Source organism: Ceratotherium simum, chromosome 37 (assembly GCF_057802395.1).
Source record: "Ceratotherium simum simum isolate JZ-2026a chromosome 37, ASM5780239v1, whole genome shotgun sequence".
Classification (NCBI taxonomy): Eukaryota; Metazoa; Chordata; class Mammalia; order Perissodactyla; family Rhinocerotidae; genus Ceratotherium; species Ceratotherium simum.
In genome coordinates this window covers 15,279,147-15,298,594 of record NC_141936.1, presented here as the reverse complement: position 1 = coordinate 15,298,594, position 19,448 = coordinate 15,279,147, and the positions used below count along the sequence as shown (strand labels likewise).

At 38.3% G+C, this 19,448-nt stretch overlaps 1 protein-coding gene across 4 annotated transcripts in view; it reads right to left on the bottom strand.

Moving 5' to 3' along the window:
• Nucleotides 1–19,448, bottom strand: part of DOCK10 (dedicator of cytokinesis 10) — a 262,654-nt gene that overhangs the window by 122,087 nt on the left and 121,119 nt on the right. For all 4 annotated transcript variants that reach the window (XM_087424755.1, XM_087424753.1, XM_087424754.1 and 1 more), the window contains exon 3: nucleotides 9,963–10,052. In XM_087424755.1, the coding sequence (XP_087280881.1) occupies nucleotides 9,963–10,052 (90 nt within the window). The remainder of the gene's footprint in view (nucleotides 1–9,962; nucleotides 10,053–19,448) is intronic.

The following is a 19,448-nucleotide window of genomic DNA, read 5'->3' as shown; positions in this document are numbered from 1 at the left end:
CAATACATATTTGTTGAATGAATGAATCTTCCAGATCCTTTTTCCTTTAGGAATAACAAAACACGACACCTTGAAAGTTCTAAAAATCTAAATATTTTAGAGAAGATTGGGCAATTGTAAACGGCACCCCAAAATACTATAAAGAAAATAGTTCATTTTTTTCCTTTCCTCTCCTCTTTAGAGAATCATCAGAATCAATTCAAATCATGTTACATACCTCAAACAGCAATTTGGGTTTGGCAACATAATTTGTCCATCTCTTAAAAGGGCTGATTATTAGATTCTGGCTACAGAGTAATAAGCAGGTTACAGATGGCTATTTAGATGTAAAATTATTTTTGTTTCTGGCTATGGAGGTTTATTTAATTACATGTCTACTTTCTTGCCAGAAAGATTTATGCAACCACAAAAGGTGTTCATTTTGGCCCTTGGTCATCGCTGGGATTAAATCTGTATTTGTAAAATGATGGTGTAATTTTCATATTCATGCCATTCTTTATAAAGTTTAGATTATGGTTATTGTATAAATGATGAAAATGCAGCATCATGAAATTAAGTGAATTTAGGCAAATTATATATTGAAAGGGTAGCTGGATAACTTATTGTCCACACTGAGACACTTCAAAGTGAAAGGAGATGCTATTAGCCAGGCCAACAGGTAGCACATGAGACTATTGCTGCAAACCAGAACATGTGGTCACCCAATACATTGATATTTTAGAGAAAAAGAGAAAGGCACTGAAACCACTTTTTTCTTTAACTGGATCACATTATGTATTCCTTTAAAATAAAATAATTAATTTCTGCAGTTGAAAAACGAGTTGAACAGTTAACGATTTTTTAAAACTTAGACTATACTCTTGAGAGTCAAGTAAAAATAACCAGTTTGGACAAAGTAAGTGATGTTAATATAGACATGACTCAGTTTTAGAAATCATGGTACAATCTTATTTAACAGATCGAGTCTGATTTTTTAAAATATTACTTGATATTAGATAGTGTTACCATGTATATAAATATGCACGTACAATGTAAAACAGAATGTCATATCAAATGCCAACTATAAGTGAAAATCACTTTTTAACTATTTTGTTATCTTGAATCATAGAGTAGCCTAAACTGTTATCTTTGTTGATTTTAAATTGAATCAGCATATTTGGTTTGTCTTTGCAAAATGTGTTGTATTAAGGCAGTTGAACCAACTGTAAAGTTAGACTTGCATAAATCACACCTGTGCCTGACCTGGGACCATCACTCTAATTTCCCAGGTAGATCTCACAAGTAATTTGTCAGGACATGAATAACGGATAGTACTAAAAAACCTTGGTAATACTATGATCTAATCATTCTTTTCATGTAAGGCATAAAATCTGGCTTGTAATTCAATGCAATTGAAAATTTCTGTTCAAACATAAAATGGGTTCTTTTTTTATTCTTACACTCCAGGGGCTCTGACTTGTACTTCTGTGTTTTCATTCACTTACCACCAAACATTGTAGGATGATTTTTGTTGTGGAGAAGAGGAAACAAATTCAGAATTAGAAGAGTTTTACATATTTGGAAGCAAGGCTATTATTCTAGGGATTTTGGTGACTAGAAAATAAATTTCTTCAGGGTCATTAGTGTGAAATCATTTTGTTTTCATCAGTGTTTTCCATATACATTTTATCCTAATGCCACTAAAAAATAAATGCATTTGAATTGACCTTAATCAACTTTTGTATGTTTATTATCTTTAGTGTTATAAATTTAGTGTAAAAAAAATTGGGTGATCCATTTTGTTCTGGCCATGATAGAAATAAATTCATACATATAAATACGAGCAGGACAAATATAGGCCAACACAGATTTTGATATCATTTTTCCACTTGAAGTTGCAAAATAAATATGGCTTTACTTATAAATTTACTTTTAAAAAGTACACAGGAAATGAAAAGTCCTACAGCAAGACCTTCATCAGTGAATAAAGAGCCTCATTCTTCAAAACAAAAACAAAAATCTTTTTATTCACACTAATTTTATTAAGGAAGGATTATGACTTGTTTTTTAAATTTGGAGAGATTTCTACAGTGGAATTTTCCCCAGTATCTTCCAATAGTTTAAATTGTGCTTGTAGCCCTGATCTCATATCAAAAGAGTTAGTTATAGAGTGAGAAAAACCGTCCTTACTGTTGTCTGGTCTAAAGTTAATGAATGCATTAGAACGATTCGTTTGCTGCCCAACTATTGAGAATCAGAAAACAGTATTCATTTTTACTTAATTTATTTATACATGCAAAAAAAACACCAGAATCATTTATTGAAAGACTTATTCTTATTTCTGGGTAAGTTTGAGTGCACATTATTCTACATATGAGATTTAAGCAATTTGTATAAAGTACAAAGGCATTTGGTTAAAAGTGGTTTCTTTATCAATGTACATAATATGCAGTCCAAAATTAAACATAGAGCACATAAAATTATTTTAATCATAAAAGTCAGAAATGAAATTCCCTGTGTTTTCTTGAGATAAGATATATTTCATTCTAGTTAGATATATTTCTTTCAGTTAAGAAAAATGGGCAGCATGAAATACATTTGAAATCATGGCCAATCTCCCTCTCCTCATAATTTTCTTTGCTATGTTTAGGGCTCAAGTTGTTGAATATCTCTCTTATTTCTCAACGTGATGCAGCTTCTACCTTGAATATTTATAATTTTCTCTTGAATTAGTTGAATGCCATTTGTCTGGGTCCAAATGGTGGAAGAAGAAGAAGAGGAAGAGGAAGAGATTTCATTTTCAATATTATACTCATTTGATCATATTGTTTATTCTGTTTATAAAACTTTGCTTCTTAAAAAGTAAGCAATATTTTGGTACATAATTTAACAGCCTCCTGAACTATTTTAAACTTTGGTATGCATAGAGTATTCTGCCTGAAGAGTTCCAATATTTTTATTGGGTTTACACTCAAAGAGCTTTATAAGTAAAGAGACAATAACGTACCAACACTTTGATGAGATAACACTTCCCACATCTCTTCACAGTTTAAACCACTGTAAACAGGTTGTGCTCACAGCTTCTGAAACCACTCTGTTAAAGAAACATCAATGACTCTGAGTTTCTAAATCCAGTGGGCCCTTATCTTGACACTTCTTCGGCATTTTATACCATTGACTCACTCTCGCCATTGACTCTTTTTCGATTCTGAGAAATCAGTGACTCCTTGTTTTCTTCCTACCTTCCAGTCCACTCTATCTTTACTTCCTATGTAGGGCCTCTTTACCAGCCCTGTCAGTGGAGTGCAGCTCAGGGACCTGCCTCTCTGCTGTAGCGCAGCCCTGTGGCATTCCCAGGTAAGCTCTTCCAAGCTCAAAGCTTCAACTTTCAAATCCAGAGCGACAGTCCACCCCTTTCTCCTGCATTGAGATCTATGCATTTATCTCCTTCTTGGACATCTCTCTGCATGTTGACCAGTGACATTATCTTATTTGCTTCTTCTATCCCTGCTCTAGCAATCTTTACTGTCTTCTGGGCACCTTATTTAAATTACCAGCACAACTATCCAGTTAATAGCCCAAGCCAGAGATGTGGGGGTCATTGACAACATATTCCTCTCCTTTACTTCCTTTTCAGCCACCAAATTCTGTTAATTCCATCTCCTTAATAGCTCTTTACTGTCACCACAATCACACTGCCGTGTTAGTATAAGTCTTTAACCCAGCTGGTCTATTAAAATAAATAGTCTCCTATCTGTCCAACTTCTCTTTAGTCTTACTCATCCCCTCAAGCCAACCAATCCATTCTCTGGTCTGCCATTAGTTATCTTTTTCTAACATGTGACCATGATCTTGTTTCTCTATTTTACAGTAATATTCCAGGGGTACTTGTCAGATCGTACTGCAAAAATCTGATCATGGGTGTGTTACTTCCTGTCTGGTGGTGAGCTCCTTGAAGGCAAGGATTGTGTTACATCCACTTGGTATCAACAGCTTGGTAAGTGATAAATGTTGTTGAAAATAAACTCAGTCCAATCTTTCACGGAGTAGACAAGGCCCTTTATTGCATACACTTTGCATGTGATCTGAGGTAACAGTATAAGTCAGTGGGAGAGGAACTTTGTATGTAAGGAATTTAACCATTTATAAAGAAAGGGTAATTAACTCCATCGAACTGAACTGGGAGTAGCAGTTTCTGTGTAAAGGAGAAGCTTATTTAAACCACTGAACTTGCATTTACCTCTAGGACAAGAGAAAAAATAATCCAATAATTAGGTAAGGGGGTTGGGAGGAGAAATTTGAGGCCTGAAAAAAGGTGTTGCTCTGACCTTTATGATCATTATTATTTACTTCAAACTTTGAAATTAGCCTTGTTTATACTTATAATTTGCTGCATGAGGAAAAATCCACAGAAGAGCCATCATGGGGGTATATCTGGGACTGTGTCTTGGTATTGTAACAGGTTTACTCCCTGGACAAAAGTAGACATTTTTGATACTAATGATAAGAACTAAGAATGGAGGTTTGGTTATGAAAAGAAAGATACAATTTATTTGTTCTTTTGGGGGCTTTAATAGTTCCTTTCTCTTCATTACCATCTGCCTTAATGAAATGCATGCCAATGTTCACCTAACAGCTGATTCTGTTTTACTTGTGTTGTACCCCTAGTTCCTGATGATCTCTTTCCATCAGATTTATATCAACATTCTTGAAAGATATTTCTCAAGATACTTGGGGGAAAATGGACAGAATTTCTCCATGGTCAAATAAATTTGTGAACTATGTCATATTTCATGCCATATTCCCTTCTAAGAGAGTCACAATGGATATTAGCAAGTTAAAGACTTTGAGAATGCGTGTGTGTGTGTGTGTGTGTGTGCGTGTGTGTGAGAGAGAGAGAGAGACAGAGATCTATGGACATCCTGCAGACCTGGCTTTTTGCAGAACATTCTGCGCCTATGTGAAATTGGTGCCTGCCCTGATCTCAACCATTTATTCTGCTGGGTTTTAGTGTGAATTTTCTTTGGAAGCCTAGTGATTTCAATGATGTTTATTCTGTCTACTTTGATCTGATTTGTATTTCCTATTCAGTCTCGGGTCCTGTTTTCATTATTTTTTCCCTGGGGAATTCCACTGTTTTTGGTCTGGAACTCCCACTTAAAATCTGAACTTTTCCTTACCCCAGTAACCTAGTACTCTCTGGATGACAACAGTACACGAGCACTGTGTATGTCTGCGTGAGTGTGTATACATATAGAGACACAGATGTAGATATAGATATTTGCTTCTATTCTTTTAATATTTCCATAACTCCTAAGTCCCCAAGTGTTTCAGGTCTTGACTAAAGTGAAACTTGGATTCCTGAATTCATGACTTACTTCTCACTTCATCGTTACTCTACTCCTAAAGCAGGTTGGTTTCCAGAAGTTGCAGAGGGCTTTGTCGGCAGAGTAACTTGCTACCTTAGTACTTTGTCAGTATTTCTCTCTGCCATTCAGCTGAAGTGGTCCCAGGCCCTGGCTCCCTGTTGGGTCACTGTATCATTCTCAGTTCTCTGCTTTCTCACCTTCCTTGTTAAGAGAGACCAACCCAAGAGCTTAGTGTTAATTAGTGTTCTGAGCTTCTGGCTTTGTATTATCCTTTTGTGTATATTGAAATGAAAACTTTGCTCTAGAAGTTTTGCTTAAGAAGTCTGCACCCTATTTATAGATCCCTTTAATTGCTCCCCAACCCCCAGTGGGAGGGAGCAGCACTTGTTTATCACAGAAATGTTTGATCTTTTTTATGATTATAGATGTTGATTTTAAGCCACTTATGAGGATCAGATAAAGACATTGATCTCCAGTTGTTATTTTCCAAGTGTTTTCATACCATTGCTATATTTATGTTTAGAAAGACAGTGCTGGGATTATTAACAGCCCTATTTAAAGATGGAGAAACTGAGGAAGAAAGATTAAATATTCGTCAAAATGAAAGATGTATTCCCTTGTGAACAGTGGAAATATCCTCATCAGGTCAGGCTATTAAGCACACAGTTTAAAGGAATTTCTCAAAGCCTCAGAAGCAGTGCAGTGGTTAAAGCATGGAGCATGGTGTCAGAGAGATCAGGGCCTTACTTCTGGCTCTGTGTGAATTTGGGCAAATTAGCAAATCATTCAGGACCTTATTTCTAGGCTGTAAAATTAGGTAGTAACACCTAAAACACTGAGTGCTCAAAAGTGTACATATATGTACAATGTTGCTCAACTATGGCTTGATGTTAATTTAACATAACTGTGAAGTGCTTTAGTGGATATGAAATAAGCCTATGCTCTTGTGTGGGGAATATTTAACCTTACATTTAATAGACAGAGAAGAGAATTAATAACAGATAAAACAGAAAAGGAAGAGACCGTTCATGTTATTTGAATTCCCATTAAAAATACGAAGTCGTTCAAGATTAAAAAAAAAAAAGAAAGAATGCCACTGCCTTTCACAAGAGGTTGAGAGTTGTCAAAGAGGAGTGAAGTGAGAGGGAATGTAAAATTGGTGTTGAACTGGATGTGTTTAAACTAGATTCATGCCAGTTTGCTGCCTAGCAACCATGGTATTGGTCCTTGCCACCCGGTGGGGAGCCACAGGGCAATTTAGCACAAAGTGGACCAAAAAGGTTGCTTAGTGCAGTTCAGCAGCCACTGTAAGAGAAACGGGTGTTTCTACAAAACCCTACAAATGTCAATGAATTCATTTCAGTGCTGGTTTAATCTGGTTTCAAAAATCCAGCCAATATTTCTCAATGTGTGGTCCACTAACCCTGTGCATCAGAGTTACCGGGACAAAACTACAGTGGGGTTGTTAGGGCAAAGACTGAGAGAAGTGTTCCTTCCAGAGGGCTGCTACAGAAAAACACCATATGGGCATATGCGTAGTTAGCATCATGGTTAAGAGGCCAGGGGCTAAATGGGCATGGATCAGGATGCTGGATCTGTCTATTCCCGGCTGTATGATGCTGGACACGTTTCTTAATCTTTCTATGAAAGTATCCTCATCATTAAAAGGTGATGAGGATAATGATGAAACTTATGTTTGTAATTACGGCACGTAAAGAAAGGGCTTAGAAGCATCTCTGGCACAAAGTAAGTAGTCAATAAAGGTTAGCTGCTATTAGCTATTGGGGTCAAGACTTTGTGCCCCCATAATTCTCAGGGGTCATTTCTCAGTCTTAACCCAGCTCTCTGGTGACCCATTTCTTTTTATCTACTGTCTCCAGGCTTGACTATTCACGTTCCATTATCTCCACGTGATGTTTATAACCGGGGTTTCTCTTCTTATCCTATAAGGCATAGGTTTACTTTATCTCCATCCTTAAAACCAGGCCCTATTGTGGGAGTTTTCACTGCTAGTGATACAGAAAAATTAGCAGAGAATAAAATAGTTTCTTCCCAGGCTTCCTCCTCTTCTTTCTTTCTTTTCTTTTTTTTCCTTTAGATCCACGCAGTTGGGAAAAACATGATAAGATTCATTCATGTTGCTGAGCCAAATGCTCTGTCCTGAGACTTGCAACTAAAAGTTTGGCAGATCCCTGGTATCTAAGTGTACTTGACTTCTCCCTGGAGCAGGTCTTAGGAGAAAGGAGATGCTGAGGGTGGAAGTGACAAAAGGAGGAATAACCCCGGGGTGCAAGTAGTTGACGGGGAATTAAGGTAGGAACAAAGGTGAAGGTGAGAAATTTCTCCCCAGGAGAAGCAGCAGGACAAAGGCAAATTCTGTGGTCAACCTGTTTTCAGCGGAAGTTGACATTCTTAGAGAATTATAGAAAGAAAGGGATCAATCTGGCCATTTGAAGTTGTGGTGCAGAAGCTCGTGAAAGCACAAACAAAACCAAAGGCCTCTAAGAACCCTAGAATATCCTTCAAAGTCTCCACTGTTGTATTGATCTGGTTTCAGGCCATCCTTCCCCTGGGAAAGTAGGTCAAGTTGACACCTTGGTTGGATCCAGAGATTGGGGGCGGGGTTTCTGAATCATCTGGGGATGTAAGATTTGGGGATGAGAATTTGAGCTGATTGGCCCTACCTTGAAGCCAAACCAGGCAATACAATGAGCAGGTGTTAACAGGAAAGAGCTGAAGCAGGCTGGCAACCAAATCCAAGCCTCGGGTACTAGAGAGCCACAGCAGAAAGCTAAGATCCCCCGGTCTGTGTCGGAGTAATTTTTTTTTTTTTTTTGGTGAGCAAGACTAGCCCTGAGCTAATGTCCATTGTCCATCCTCTTCCTCTTTTTTTTTGGCTTGAGGAAGATTAGCCCCGAGCTAACATCTATGCCAGTCTTCCTCTACTTTGTACGTAGGGCACGGCCACGGCATGGCTGGTGAGTAGAGTAGGTCTGCACCCAGGATCTGAACCCGTGAACCCAGCCACTGAAGCAGAGCACGCAGAACTTTAATTACTACACCACTGGGCTGGCCCCCACATTTGCAGCAAAACTATGAAATACACAGAAATAAATTTAACAACAAAGTTAAAGATCTTTACAAAGGAAGTGCAATATTTTCGTGAACAACATGCAAGACGACCTGGTTAAATATTCCCTGTTGGGAATTCAATTTCATAAATGTTTCAAATTCTACCTAGATTTACATGCCTTTACTGTAGGACTTTTATAGACCTGGTTTCAATGATTCCGATTTTCTTCTGTAGAAAAAGATTTGCCAAGTCTCTTTTTTTTTTAAACATTGATGCCCTACTAGATATTAAAACTTCCTATAAGGTGACTGTAAACACCATATTATGGCACTGACATCACACTTACTATTTTTTTCAGTGTATGTGAAAACAGTATACTCAGATATCCTGATGTTATCTGAATCGGCACGTTTTTCTTTTTTCTACCTCCTTAGAGGGTGTTGTAATTCAATGTGAACTTTGGGAAATAAATATGAAATAATGGAATTGGAAAAAAAAAAGGTAGATTTATGGCAAAAGATGATCTGGATGAATAATACAACATAAAATATGTATGATTAATCAGATTAACATTAATATGTACACTAATAAAGCTAGCTTATATTCTTACAAATACGTTTAAGGAATGTGAACTTTGGGAAATAAATATGAAATAATGGAATTGGAAAAAAAAGGTAGATTTATGGCAAAAGATGATCTGGATGAATAATACAACATAAAATATGTATGATTAATCAGATTAACATTAATATGTACACTAATAAAGCTAGCTTATATTCTTACAAATACGTTTAAGAGCTAAGAAAGGGTTTTGCTATTGTATGTAGCTTTCATTAAATCCTAATTGGGATACCCTACTTTCTCAGATTTGAAGACTGCATTTAGACTCCACTACTTTCAGTCTGACCTGTGCTGGGCTAAATTTTATCATTGCGTTTTCTGTAAAGGAAGGACTGGCTTCATTTATTCATTCAACAAACATCTCCTAAGTAGCTGCTATGTGCTAGCCCAACCCCTGCCCTAAAGCAGCCTGTAGTCTAGTTAGAAGCAGCAGGGGTTTTGTAGGCTTCTCCTCCACTAATTAAACGCAAGGAGACGCTATACTAACAGATTTTTATCAGTCTCTCAAAGCTGCCCACAGGGCTTTACCATAGACTATTTCTTGAAAAATCTATCTCAAAAAAAGAAACTCTATTACGCAATATTCTCACATAGTTTTGTCGTGCCTACGACTCAGTCCAAATAAGTAAAATAAATCTTTCTAGTAAGAATACTCAAATATTTCTCAATGTGGGGATTTTAAGTTAAGTAAAAACAAAACGAAAATTCAAAACTTGAATAGTCACCAGATAATGAAAAATGATTAACAGAAAAATGGAAAGCGTCTACAGGTGATCCAGGTTGAAAGACATCGACTAATCACGGCATTTGAATTCTCTACTGAAAATGAGAGGAAGACAATAACAATAGGAAGTTGTATTAAGAACTACCTGGGGGAAAGCAAGCTTTATAAAACAAAAGACTGGAAGCACCATATTTACCTCTTTAACCAGTAAATTTTCTGCTTTGTGCTCTGCATCTTCAGGTACCGTTGAGTACAATGTTCGGATATCCCAAGACACCACGGCAGTCTGAGAAGAACAAGGAAAAGAAATTAAGCCTTTCAACTTAAGAGCACTGAGCAGATCACTGTACCAAAAACACAATAGGGAAGTATTTCAGATGTTAGCATTTAAGGATAAGAGAAGACAGAGAAACTTCCATAGTTCTTACCAATTTAATCTGTAGGAGAGAAGATCCAACCCCTCCTTTGATTACCACTACTAGCATTATTACAATTACTATTCATCAGTGAAGGTCATAATTTTAAGCTGTTCCCTTCCCTGCAGAAAACAAAAATTTGGGCATCTGTATATTTTTACTATTTTATTTCTATTGGTATCTTTGTTTATTGTTGTTAATGCTAAAATAAATTTGAAATGAAGGAGAAAATTCACAAAATCAGCATTATTTTAATCTTACTGTAAACAATTTCTTTAACATCTACAAGGTAAACTTAGCCCCTTTCAGAAGCTGTGTGTGTGTGTGTGTGTGTGTGTGTGTGTGTAGCCACAATTAGAGGTGGGAGGGAAGAAAGGGTGTTCAGTAAATCTGGACCTTGAAGAAAATGTCATCTTTTTTGGTGTCTTTATTTTTGTTGAAATAAAATATTTTCAACTTCAATGCTAAATAGACAATTTTCTATTAAATGAGTATACATAAACTAAAAGTATAAAGTATCTCTTAAAATAAAACATATAAAACAGAATTCATAGGTTGTTCCCTCTTTACGTATCTCCAGCTCCATCAGGCTGGGGAGTATGGGATGCCCTGAAAAAGGTAAGTTTCCATCACCAGCCACCAGCTTCCTTTAGCCTGTACTCCTTGGCGATTACAGGGATGCTGAGATGATGGGTCTGTTAACATACGTGGTACCAACAGTTGGGATCTTTTATTTTGTACATCCCAAAACCCACAAGTGATTCATCAGGGTTTCTAGAACACAAAATAAGTATCAATTGAACTGTTCTAGATGAAGGGCATTTTTTCTAGACTAATTATTGGAACAAATGAGAGTCTCAAAACCCCTCCTCAGCTTTGGAGAAGACAGGAAGAAGAGGGGTCCAGGGAACTCGGTCTTCTGAGTTCACAGCCGCTGCTGTAAGCTCTGCCACCAAAGATGGCATCATTCCTTTTCTTCCAATCCAAGATTCACATTTTCTTCAAATCCCCCTTTTTCTTCACTCCTGATGTAAGCTCCATGAGGGCAAGAAACTGAGTTTGTTTCGTTTGCTGCTATGACCTCAGTCCCCAGTTGGGTGCTTAAATATGTGTTTGTTGAATGTGTTGAGTGTGTGTGAGTATGTGTACGTGTGTTCTGTGTAAGCATATATGGGTGTGCATGTGGTGTGTGAGTGTGTGGTACGTGTCTGTGTGAGCACGTGTGATGGGGTATAATGTATGAGTGTGTCTGTGTGTCTATCTGTATGTGTGTGTGTGGTGAGTATACATGGGGTGTGTGCGTACGTGTGTGTGAGTGTGCAATTATGCATGAGAGTGTGCTGTATTTGAGTGTGTGTGTAAATATGTGTTGCATGAGTGTGTGTGGTATGCGTGTGTGTGGTTTGTGAGCATGTGTATGTGCACGTGTGAGTGGGTGTGGTACGTGAGTGTATCTGTGTGTGTGTGTGTGTGAGTGTGTGCACGCTTGGGGAGCATGGGGTTTGGACACTGAGAAAGAGGAAGAATGTCTTGTGAATCTAACAAGATCAGAGGATAAAAAATAATGAGAAAACAATGTTCAAGATACATCATACAGTAAAAATAAATGCCCATCCTAAAACACAGCCACAGACTGAGCGCCCTTGGTCAGTACACTTGCTCGGGGATTTGATTGCAGTTGTGTGAACAGAGTCTAGAGGAGCTAAGAGGCCGTGGCTATCAATTCAAGCCAAGTATAGATACACACACAGGGAGCCACCGCTTCCCACGTGAAGTACGTTAGGGCCAATGTAGGACTTATTGTTATTTAGATTTTACATTTTTGATTCCTTTTGAATTTCCTCTTTCAAGTTGCTTCTTTTATATTACTCACTCTGTTAGAAGATAAGCAGTAAATAAACTCCATTGAAAGTTTGGAGTAGAAGATTAAAATCCATGCCTAAATTGAGTTTTGGGGATTATTGCTGGATTTCAATTATCTGGAGATAACTTCCTTCCTGCTTAGACAGATAATTATCACAGATACACAGTGTCACTTGCTTGGTTTCCAGGAACATTACATATTGTAATCTACTGACAAAATTAGGGATATTTTTCTCTAATTAAAAATATTTTTTATATTTCAGCCATTTTTTATAATAAAATTTTTAGACAAAAAAGCAAAAGATTCCTCTTTCTCATTATCCACTGTAGTCTCCTATTGGTTTCTTGCCTTTATAAAAAACAATAGCTACTCTAAAATACTTTGTCTGATAGAGAGTAGAGTAACATGGCCCAAATTTAAGCTTCCTATTTAGTTATACCATAAACCTGTTGTCCTACTAAAATCGATGTTTTGTGGTATAATACAATAGAGTGAATACCAAGCTGGTTTAAGAAGCTTGTTTTATTCTTAATGGTGAGTTTCTGGACTATGGGCTCCAGTTTCTGGTAATAGTAGTCACATGGCTACTTGATTCGTAATGTCACATAGTCAAGATAGAGGCCCAAATACATAAGCAATGTTCATATGCAAGGTAGGAGATTGGAAATTCACTCAGGTTGGGGTTATAAAAACTAATCATGTATACAATGGCTATGAGTGGTTCCTGATGACCTCTAGTTATGAAATGATGGTGATTCTTTACTAAATGAGAAAACCCGGGCTGAATCACCCTCATGTGACCATGTAACAAATCTAAAACATGATTTTACATCATGCATGGAATTATTGTGCATCTAATACCTTGCACAAAATACACAAGATATAAGAAAAAGAATATACGTGTATGAACGTCAATAACATGCTATGGATCTCAGTTATATTTTGTTGTCATACTGGAGAATTTGTCTGAAAAAAGTTTACAGAAAGCCTCCATAAAGTTTCAACTTTAAGAATTGTGGTGCTTCCACTCATTTTTGATTTCTTTAATGTGTCTCCACTGAAGCAAAAATAAATTGACCAAATAAGAAGAGAAGTATACAGAGTCATATTTGTTAAGGGTATGAATATGGTTACAAAGCATTTCTTTTCTGAGAATTAGATGCTTTTAGATCGCTACAAATTGCCTTGGCCACAACAGACTTCCTGTTCTCTTTTGTAAACCCTCTGGTCGACAATTAGTGCAGCTTAACAGCATGAAATGGATCCGAGACTGCACTGGAACTCAGCCGAGGTCCTCTTTTGGTGGTAGAGTTGTATAAGGGGCTTATTGTCCAGAGATTAGGCATTTGGAAATAAAAACTGTCATTTTATTTATGAAATGATGCATGCAGGCCCGTGTTTGTAATTTCAGGTCCACAATGTTCAGACATCTTTGACTACAGCCCTGGCACTTTCTGGTTCTTTCTACTCTGCAGTGAGTAGTGTTTGTGGCTTTGTCACAGCCACCATTCTACTGGCTGAAATGACCACAGAAGACTTCATTCCAAGCACATTGGGGCCATTTCGCAATTGGCCAAAGGCCACTGTCAAAGTCTAAAAAAGAGGCTGCTTTTCCTATCCCGGGGCTGTGCAAAGCTTCCTCTGACAGTATTGTAGAGCCCAGCTGCTCACAGAAAAGGACAAAAATGATGGTGTTTGTAGTAATCAATCAGTCCGAGCTTGAGAAGTCAACAAGCCTCACAAGACGGACTATAACACTTCACAATCAATTCCAAGCTAAGCACGTGTTTAAAAGTGATCTTCACTTACATTTCTCTTAAGATTAAGACACTGATGTTGCCTTTTATTCTAGTAGAGCAGACACTTATCCTACATTAGTTGTTTGAAAAACATTTTTTACCACATTCAGAAGAGCATGGTTGTTTTATTTTTTAAAAATACACAAGAATATCACTTTATACCTTCATTGTGCTTTGAAGTTAAACTGCATGGGAAATGCACAAACAGTGAGCAATTGCCCATAATTGGACAGTTGTCATCATCCAGCCAAGTCAAGCATGTGGGACTTATCCAGCACCTCGAGAAACTCAAGGATGGGTTTGGAAGTAATTAACTATTTCTCCAAGTTGTTTTTTTCCGTTTCTAAGGAGATGTAATCACCAACCATCCTGACCAAGCCTCACCACAAGAGCTACACCCATGACCTTTGCTTTACCTTTAATGCTAAGATCTCTCCAGAAGGAGCTTAGGTCTCATTACTGTAACCTGCAGTGTATGTGGAAGCATGTTTTCCAACCGAGCCTGGGCAAGTGAATACCCCCCTCTCCCTTTTGAATATTCATTCCCCATCCAAAATAAAAGTCCCTGCTTCCCTTTGTTCAAGGATGCCATGACTTTGCAAATGATTCCTCAAGGCCTCCTATTTGCTGCAAATACACTTTACTTTGTGAGACAACTTCCACTGGTGTAGAGTCTTATTTAACTCACCAGGAGGCGAGCCGACTTGGTTTGGTAACAATAGTTTTTAAGTATATAAGTAGGGAAGTTTGGAGACCTGGTTCAAGGTTTTTTACTCTTGGACTGACAAACCCCTGAGCAAGTCGTTTCACTTCTTCTTTTGTGATTCATTTTCCAGGTTCCAAAATGTGTCTTGCCTCCCCTAAGGAGGTGAAGACAAAACATTCTACATATGGAAAAATGTGAGCATTAATAAAACACAGTGCTCCAATAATATAAAGATACTTATTGTACCAGGGCCTCCCCTTGGCAAGGACTTAGAGGCTGTGGTCTGAGCTCACTCTCCAAGGAGGCTCAGTGAAGAAGCCTGCTCCGTGTGAGGCCTGCAGACATGGCCCCATGACGAGCAATGGGCCTAAGACACAAGCCAACCCACCACAGCCAACCCGCCACAGCATCTTTCCTTCTTCCGTGCTGGGCTCACATTCCTTCTTCCATGCTGGGCTCATTCCTGCATATGCCTTGTCCGTGTTCCTCTTCCTCCCAGAAAATACTTTTCTTTCTTTGTTCTTTCTTAATCTCAGGTTTAGTATAGGTGCCAGCTCCTTTAGAAAAGCTTCTCTAATTCATCCAACACACATTTTCTCTTCTCTGAACTATATCATTTACTGTCTGGATCATACAGGAAGTCTGCAGCTTAATTCTACAATATTTTAGACCCCAAAGCTCTTCCAGTGATTAATTCAGCGTGGTTTTTTTGTATATAAGCAAGCCACGTTAAATCTGCTTTGGGAATAAAATATAACAATAAATGAAATGTTTTCATGTTCTTTATTGTTTCTTTGGTATATTTTGTTTATTCCTTTTAAAGAATGAAGTACTTGAATGCAGATGTGTTTTTATGATTCACTTGTACCCTATCTCTGACTGCCTACACCAGCCCTATCTTAATGCCTAGAACAATACTTTTTTTCCTAAAAAAATAACATTGTTATTGAGATACAATTGACATGCCATAAAATTCACCCTTCTAAAGTATAGAATTCAGTTGTTTTAAGTATATTCACAGGGTTGTGCAACCATCATCACCATTTAATTTTAGAACATTTTCATCACCTCTGAAAGAAACCCCATATCCACTAGCAGTAACTTCCCATTCTCCCTTCTCCCTAGCCCTTGACAACTACTAATCTGCTTTCTGTCTCTATGGATTTGCCTATTCTGGACACTTCACGTAAATGGAATCATACAATATGTGTTCTTTTGTGACTGGCTTCTTTCACTTAGCATAATGTTTTCAAGTTGCATCCATGTTATAGAACATATCAGTACTTCATTCCTTTTTATGGCTGAATAATACTCTATTGCATGGATATACCGCATTTGTTTATCCATTAATCAGTTGATGGACATTTGGGTTGTTTCCACTTTTGGGCTATTAGGAATAACACTGCTATGAACATTCGTGTACAAGTCTTTATGTGGACATATACTCCTAGTACGACTGAGCCCACAGCAATCTCCACATATTCTTACTGAATGGAAATAAGCACTCTAGACTTGCTTCACCACCGTACCAATTTTCTAATGGCACCACTCACTGTGGGATTCAGGGAGTTAATATTTCCTCCAGGTTCTGCACCTTATTTTTCTAAGAAGCAGCTGACCACACGCATGCTGTTTAGACAGAAACTCTAATGGTAAAAATCAAGGTTCTTAAGTTTGATTTCTGTCCTCACAGCTACTCTACGTTCTTGAACAAGAGCCTTTCCGAGTCTCAGCTTCATTATCTTGTAAACGAGAGGAATATTACAACTTAGAAATAACCTAGTTTGACAAGGACTATTACTTAGCTTTTAAATGGCAATTACAGTGTTTTTGCATGAACACTGTGAGCCATTTAAAACCTGCTTTTTGGGCTCAGAAGCCAAGGATTAAAAAGAGATTGAGATTCCTATAAAAGGTTAGGCTGTGTCTCAGTAAGGGAAGTAAGAAGAAAAAAATAAAAACTCATGACCTTTCTGCTTTCCAATTGAAAAGATATTAAGGTCTGTCTGCTTCCTCTCACAAAATGACCCATGTGGTTGAGTCTGGAAGTCCCCATACACCAGCTGCTTTTTACAGCTAAAAACATACTATGAAAAGCCATAGTACAAGCCATTGGTATGTTAAGAAATCACGATTCACTCAGTATTAATAGTAAGCCAATGAAAATCAGAGGATGCACTGGAGATCACCGAGACACTAATTCTGAACTACTGATATGAAGAAGTGATTTGAGAAGATCATGAAAATCTCTTGACAGGCTATTTCAGGTGTGCAACACAGACCTTTGACCTTGAAAATGGCACTGCCTGGTGTGGAAAGTCTAACGTCTCAAGTGTATGCACTGCTTCTTGTTCAGATTGGTGCCCTATATATATATAGCTTAGCTCCCAGAAGGTGGGCCATGACGCTGAATTGAAACAGCATAGTTTTACTGGTGTGGGCAGTACTGAAATACAGGTGGTTGGGTGGCCTTCCCACAGCGTGCAGTATTGCCAGCCTTCCGACCTCTGAACTTTCTTATGTAAGGTTTTGTTCTTCCCAGAAATGATTCCACCTCAGGCTTTCTGTATCTTTCGCTCAGCAAGAAACTCATTTCCGGCTTTCTCACTTTTTGTTCTGCAAATTTCTATCAGTCTCTCCTTCAAGTGAATCACTCTACAATATGATTCAGTGTGTCCTTCAAACTGTTCTTCAGCTCTGATTTTCCTTCCTTACTCTCCTTCCCTATTTTACTAAGCCACGATTTGGTGACTAAGTTCTTTACTTTTTGGTGTTAAGTTTCTATTACTACCAGTTCCAAAAAGAAAGATGAGAAAAACAAGAGTAGCAAACATAATTATTGAAGGAGTACATGTTTTTGAAATGAATGAGTTAACAAATGCACCTAGACTGCTTATTCCTAGAGAATCATGATGATGCAAATAGTACAGATCATGCTGCCTGCTCCCAGCACCCACGCATCAGGAGGAATAGTTGCTACCTGGTGTGCCAAGATAAGGAAATGCTTCTACTTTAGCCCCTTAACCTGGAAGGAGATGATTTTAATTCAATGTTCAACAATCTTTATTGAATGCCCATGAGCCAGACATTGTGTTGGGTACTTGAAATGCACATATGAATTGATTTTTTCCCTGACTAGTAACAGAAAGCAAGTGAATAAGTACATTAAGTGTTACAGGTAGGAAATGAGTCTTTGTTGATAGCGGCTATGTGCCAGGCACTGTACCAGATGGAATGAGCCTCTGGAGAAGGGGATCATGAGCTCAGTGCTGTTTTTCTAAGGTGATAGGTTGAGTTGTGTCAAAGAGGAAAGTATCATACTAATGATTACTTTCCTCATCATCAAGCAAAGCCAACTACTTCATTCGCTTTGTTCTCAAATTTCATTTCAGAGTGGTCGTTTGGTTCCTAAAGATACTCAAACGATTAAAGTTATATTCTGAAATGATAACCTAGATGTTTCTAGATGAAAGATAATTCATGAAACAAATATTCATTTTCCATCTGCTTTGTGTCAAGTGCTGTTCTAGCTGCTGGGGTCTCGCAATGATCAAGACAGAAGATATCCCTGTCCTGTTTGAGGTTACCTGTTTGAAGGTGAGAAACAAGTGACAGGGGAGTGAAAAAGCAAACCAAGATCATTCTAGATCTTTCTAGATAAGTGCTCTAAAGAGAAGCAAAGAGGGTGATCCGATAGAGTAACACAGATGGGAGTGGGTCATGTAGGCTGGAAGTCAAGGAGGATGCTTCTTTGGAGAGGAAGCATTTGAACTGAATCATGAATGAAAAGCAGGAACCAGCTGTGCAGAGAGCACAGAGACCCTACAGAGGGGTCGAGCTTGGAAGTTCAGGGAACACAAAGAACGCTGGGTATCCATGTCATGACCAAGGGAAACAAGCCTAAGAGATCAGGGTTCAGAGGTCATCAGGAACCAGATGACAGGGACAATGGCAAGGAGCTGGATCTGACTCACAAGGCAGTGGGAAACCACTAGAAAGGTTTAGCTAGAGGATGGCATTATCTGATTTATATTCTAAAAGCTTCCTTTAAATGAATCAAAGCAGGGCAAAGGAGGAAACAAGAAGACCACTTCTGGCGATCCAGGCAAAAATGGATGAGGATGGCTTGGGCCAGCAGTGTGAATAGAGAGAAACAATGTAGGATGCTGCCTTGGTAAAAAATAATCTCCTTTAAAGGGTATCAAGGACCAGATGAAGCCCCTGTTTCTTGATCTTTCTTAGTCATCAGCATTCTTAATCAACTTTATTTTTCATCCATATTAGGGCACATGCTCCTTAAACACAGGGCTTTTGCTTTTCTTGTCATTGCACTCGTCTCGGAAGTGCTGTTCTATATTCAGCGTCTTGTGGGTGCTGAATAAATATTGATTAAACAAACCACGTAATGAATCATGTCTGCTGCAAGTGTGGGTGCTTGGTAACGAGGAAACAGAAGCGAGCTGGAGTCTCCAATCTGTAGGGCACAACTGAGCTAAGGACGTTTGGAGAGAGGCTGGGGAATTTGGAGCTGCTCCCCCCCTTCCAGTCTATGATGCCTTGGGATTGGAATGGTCATTCTATGACCACTTCCCATTGTGTGAGTGGACACATCCCAGAGAATCCTTACCCATGGCTCAAGGATGAGCCTGGGAAATGACACTCTAGCCAGGTGAACAGGAGGCTTGCTGTTGGTAAGCAACTCCCCTGAAATGAGACACAGGCTGTGGATGGAGCAGACAGCAGCAGAGGACATTTAAGGAAGGGTCTTTACTCCATACAAAGGGAGAGGAAAAAACCCCAAAAACGAATGTAGTTGTACTCTATAGCACGGATCTCCAAATTTTTTCTGCAAAGGGTCAGATAGTAAATCTTTTAGGCCCTTCTATCTTGGCTGCAA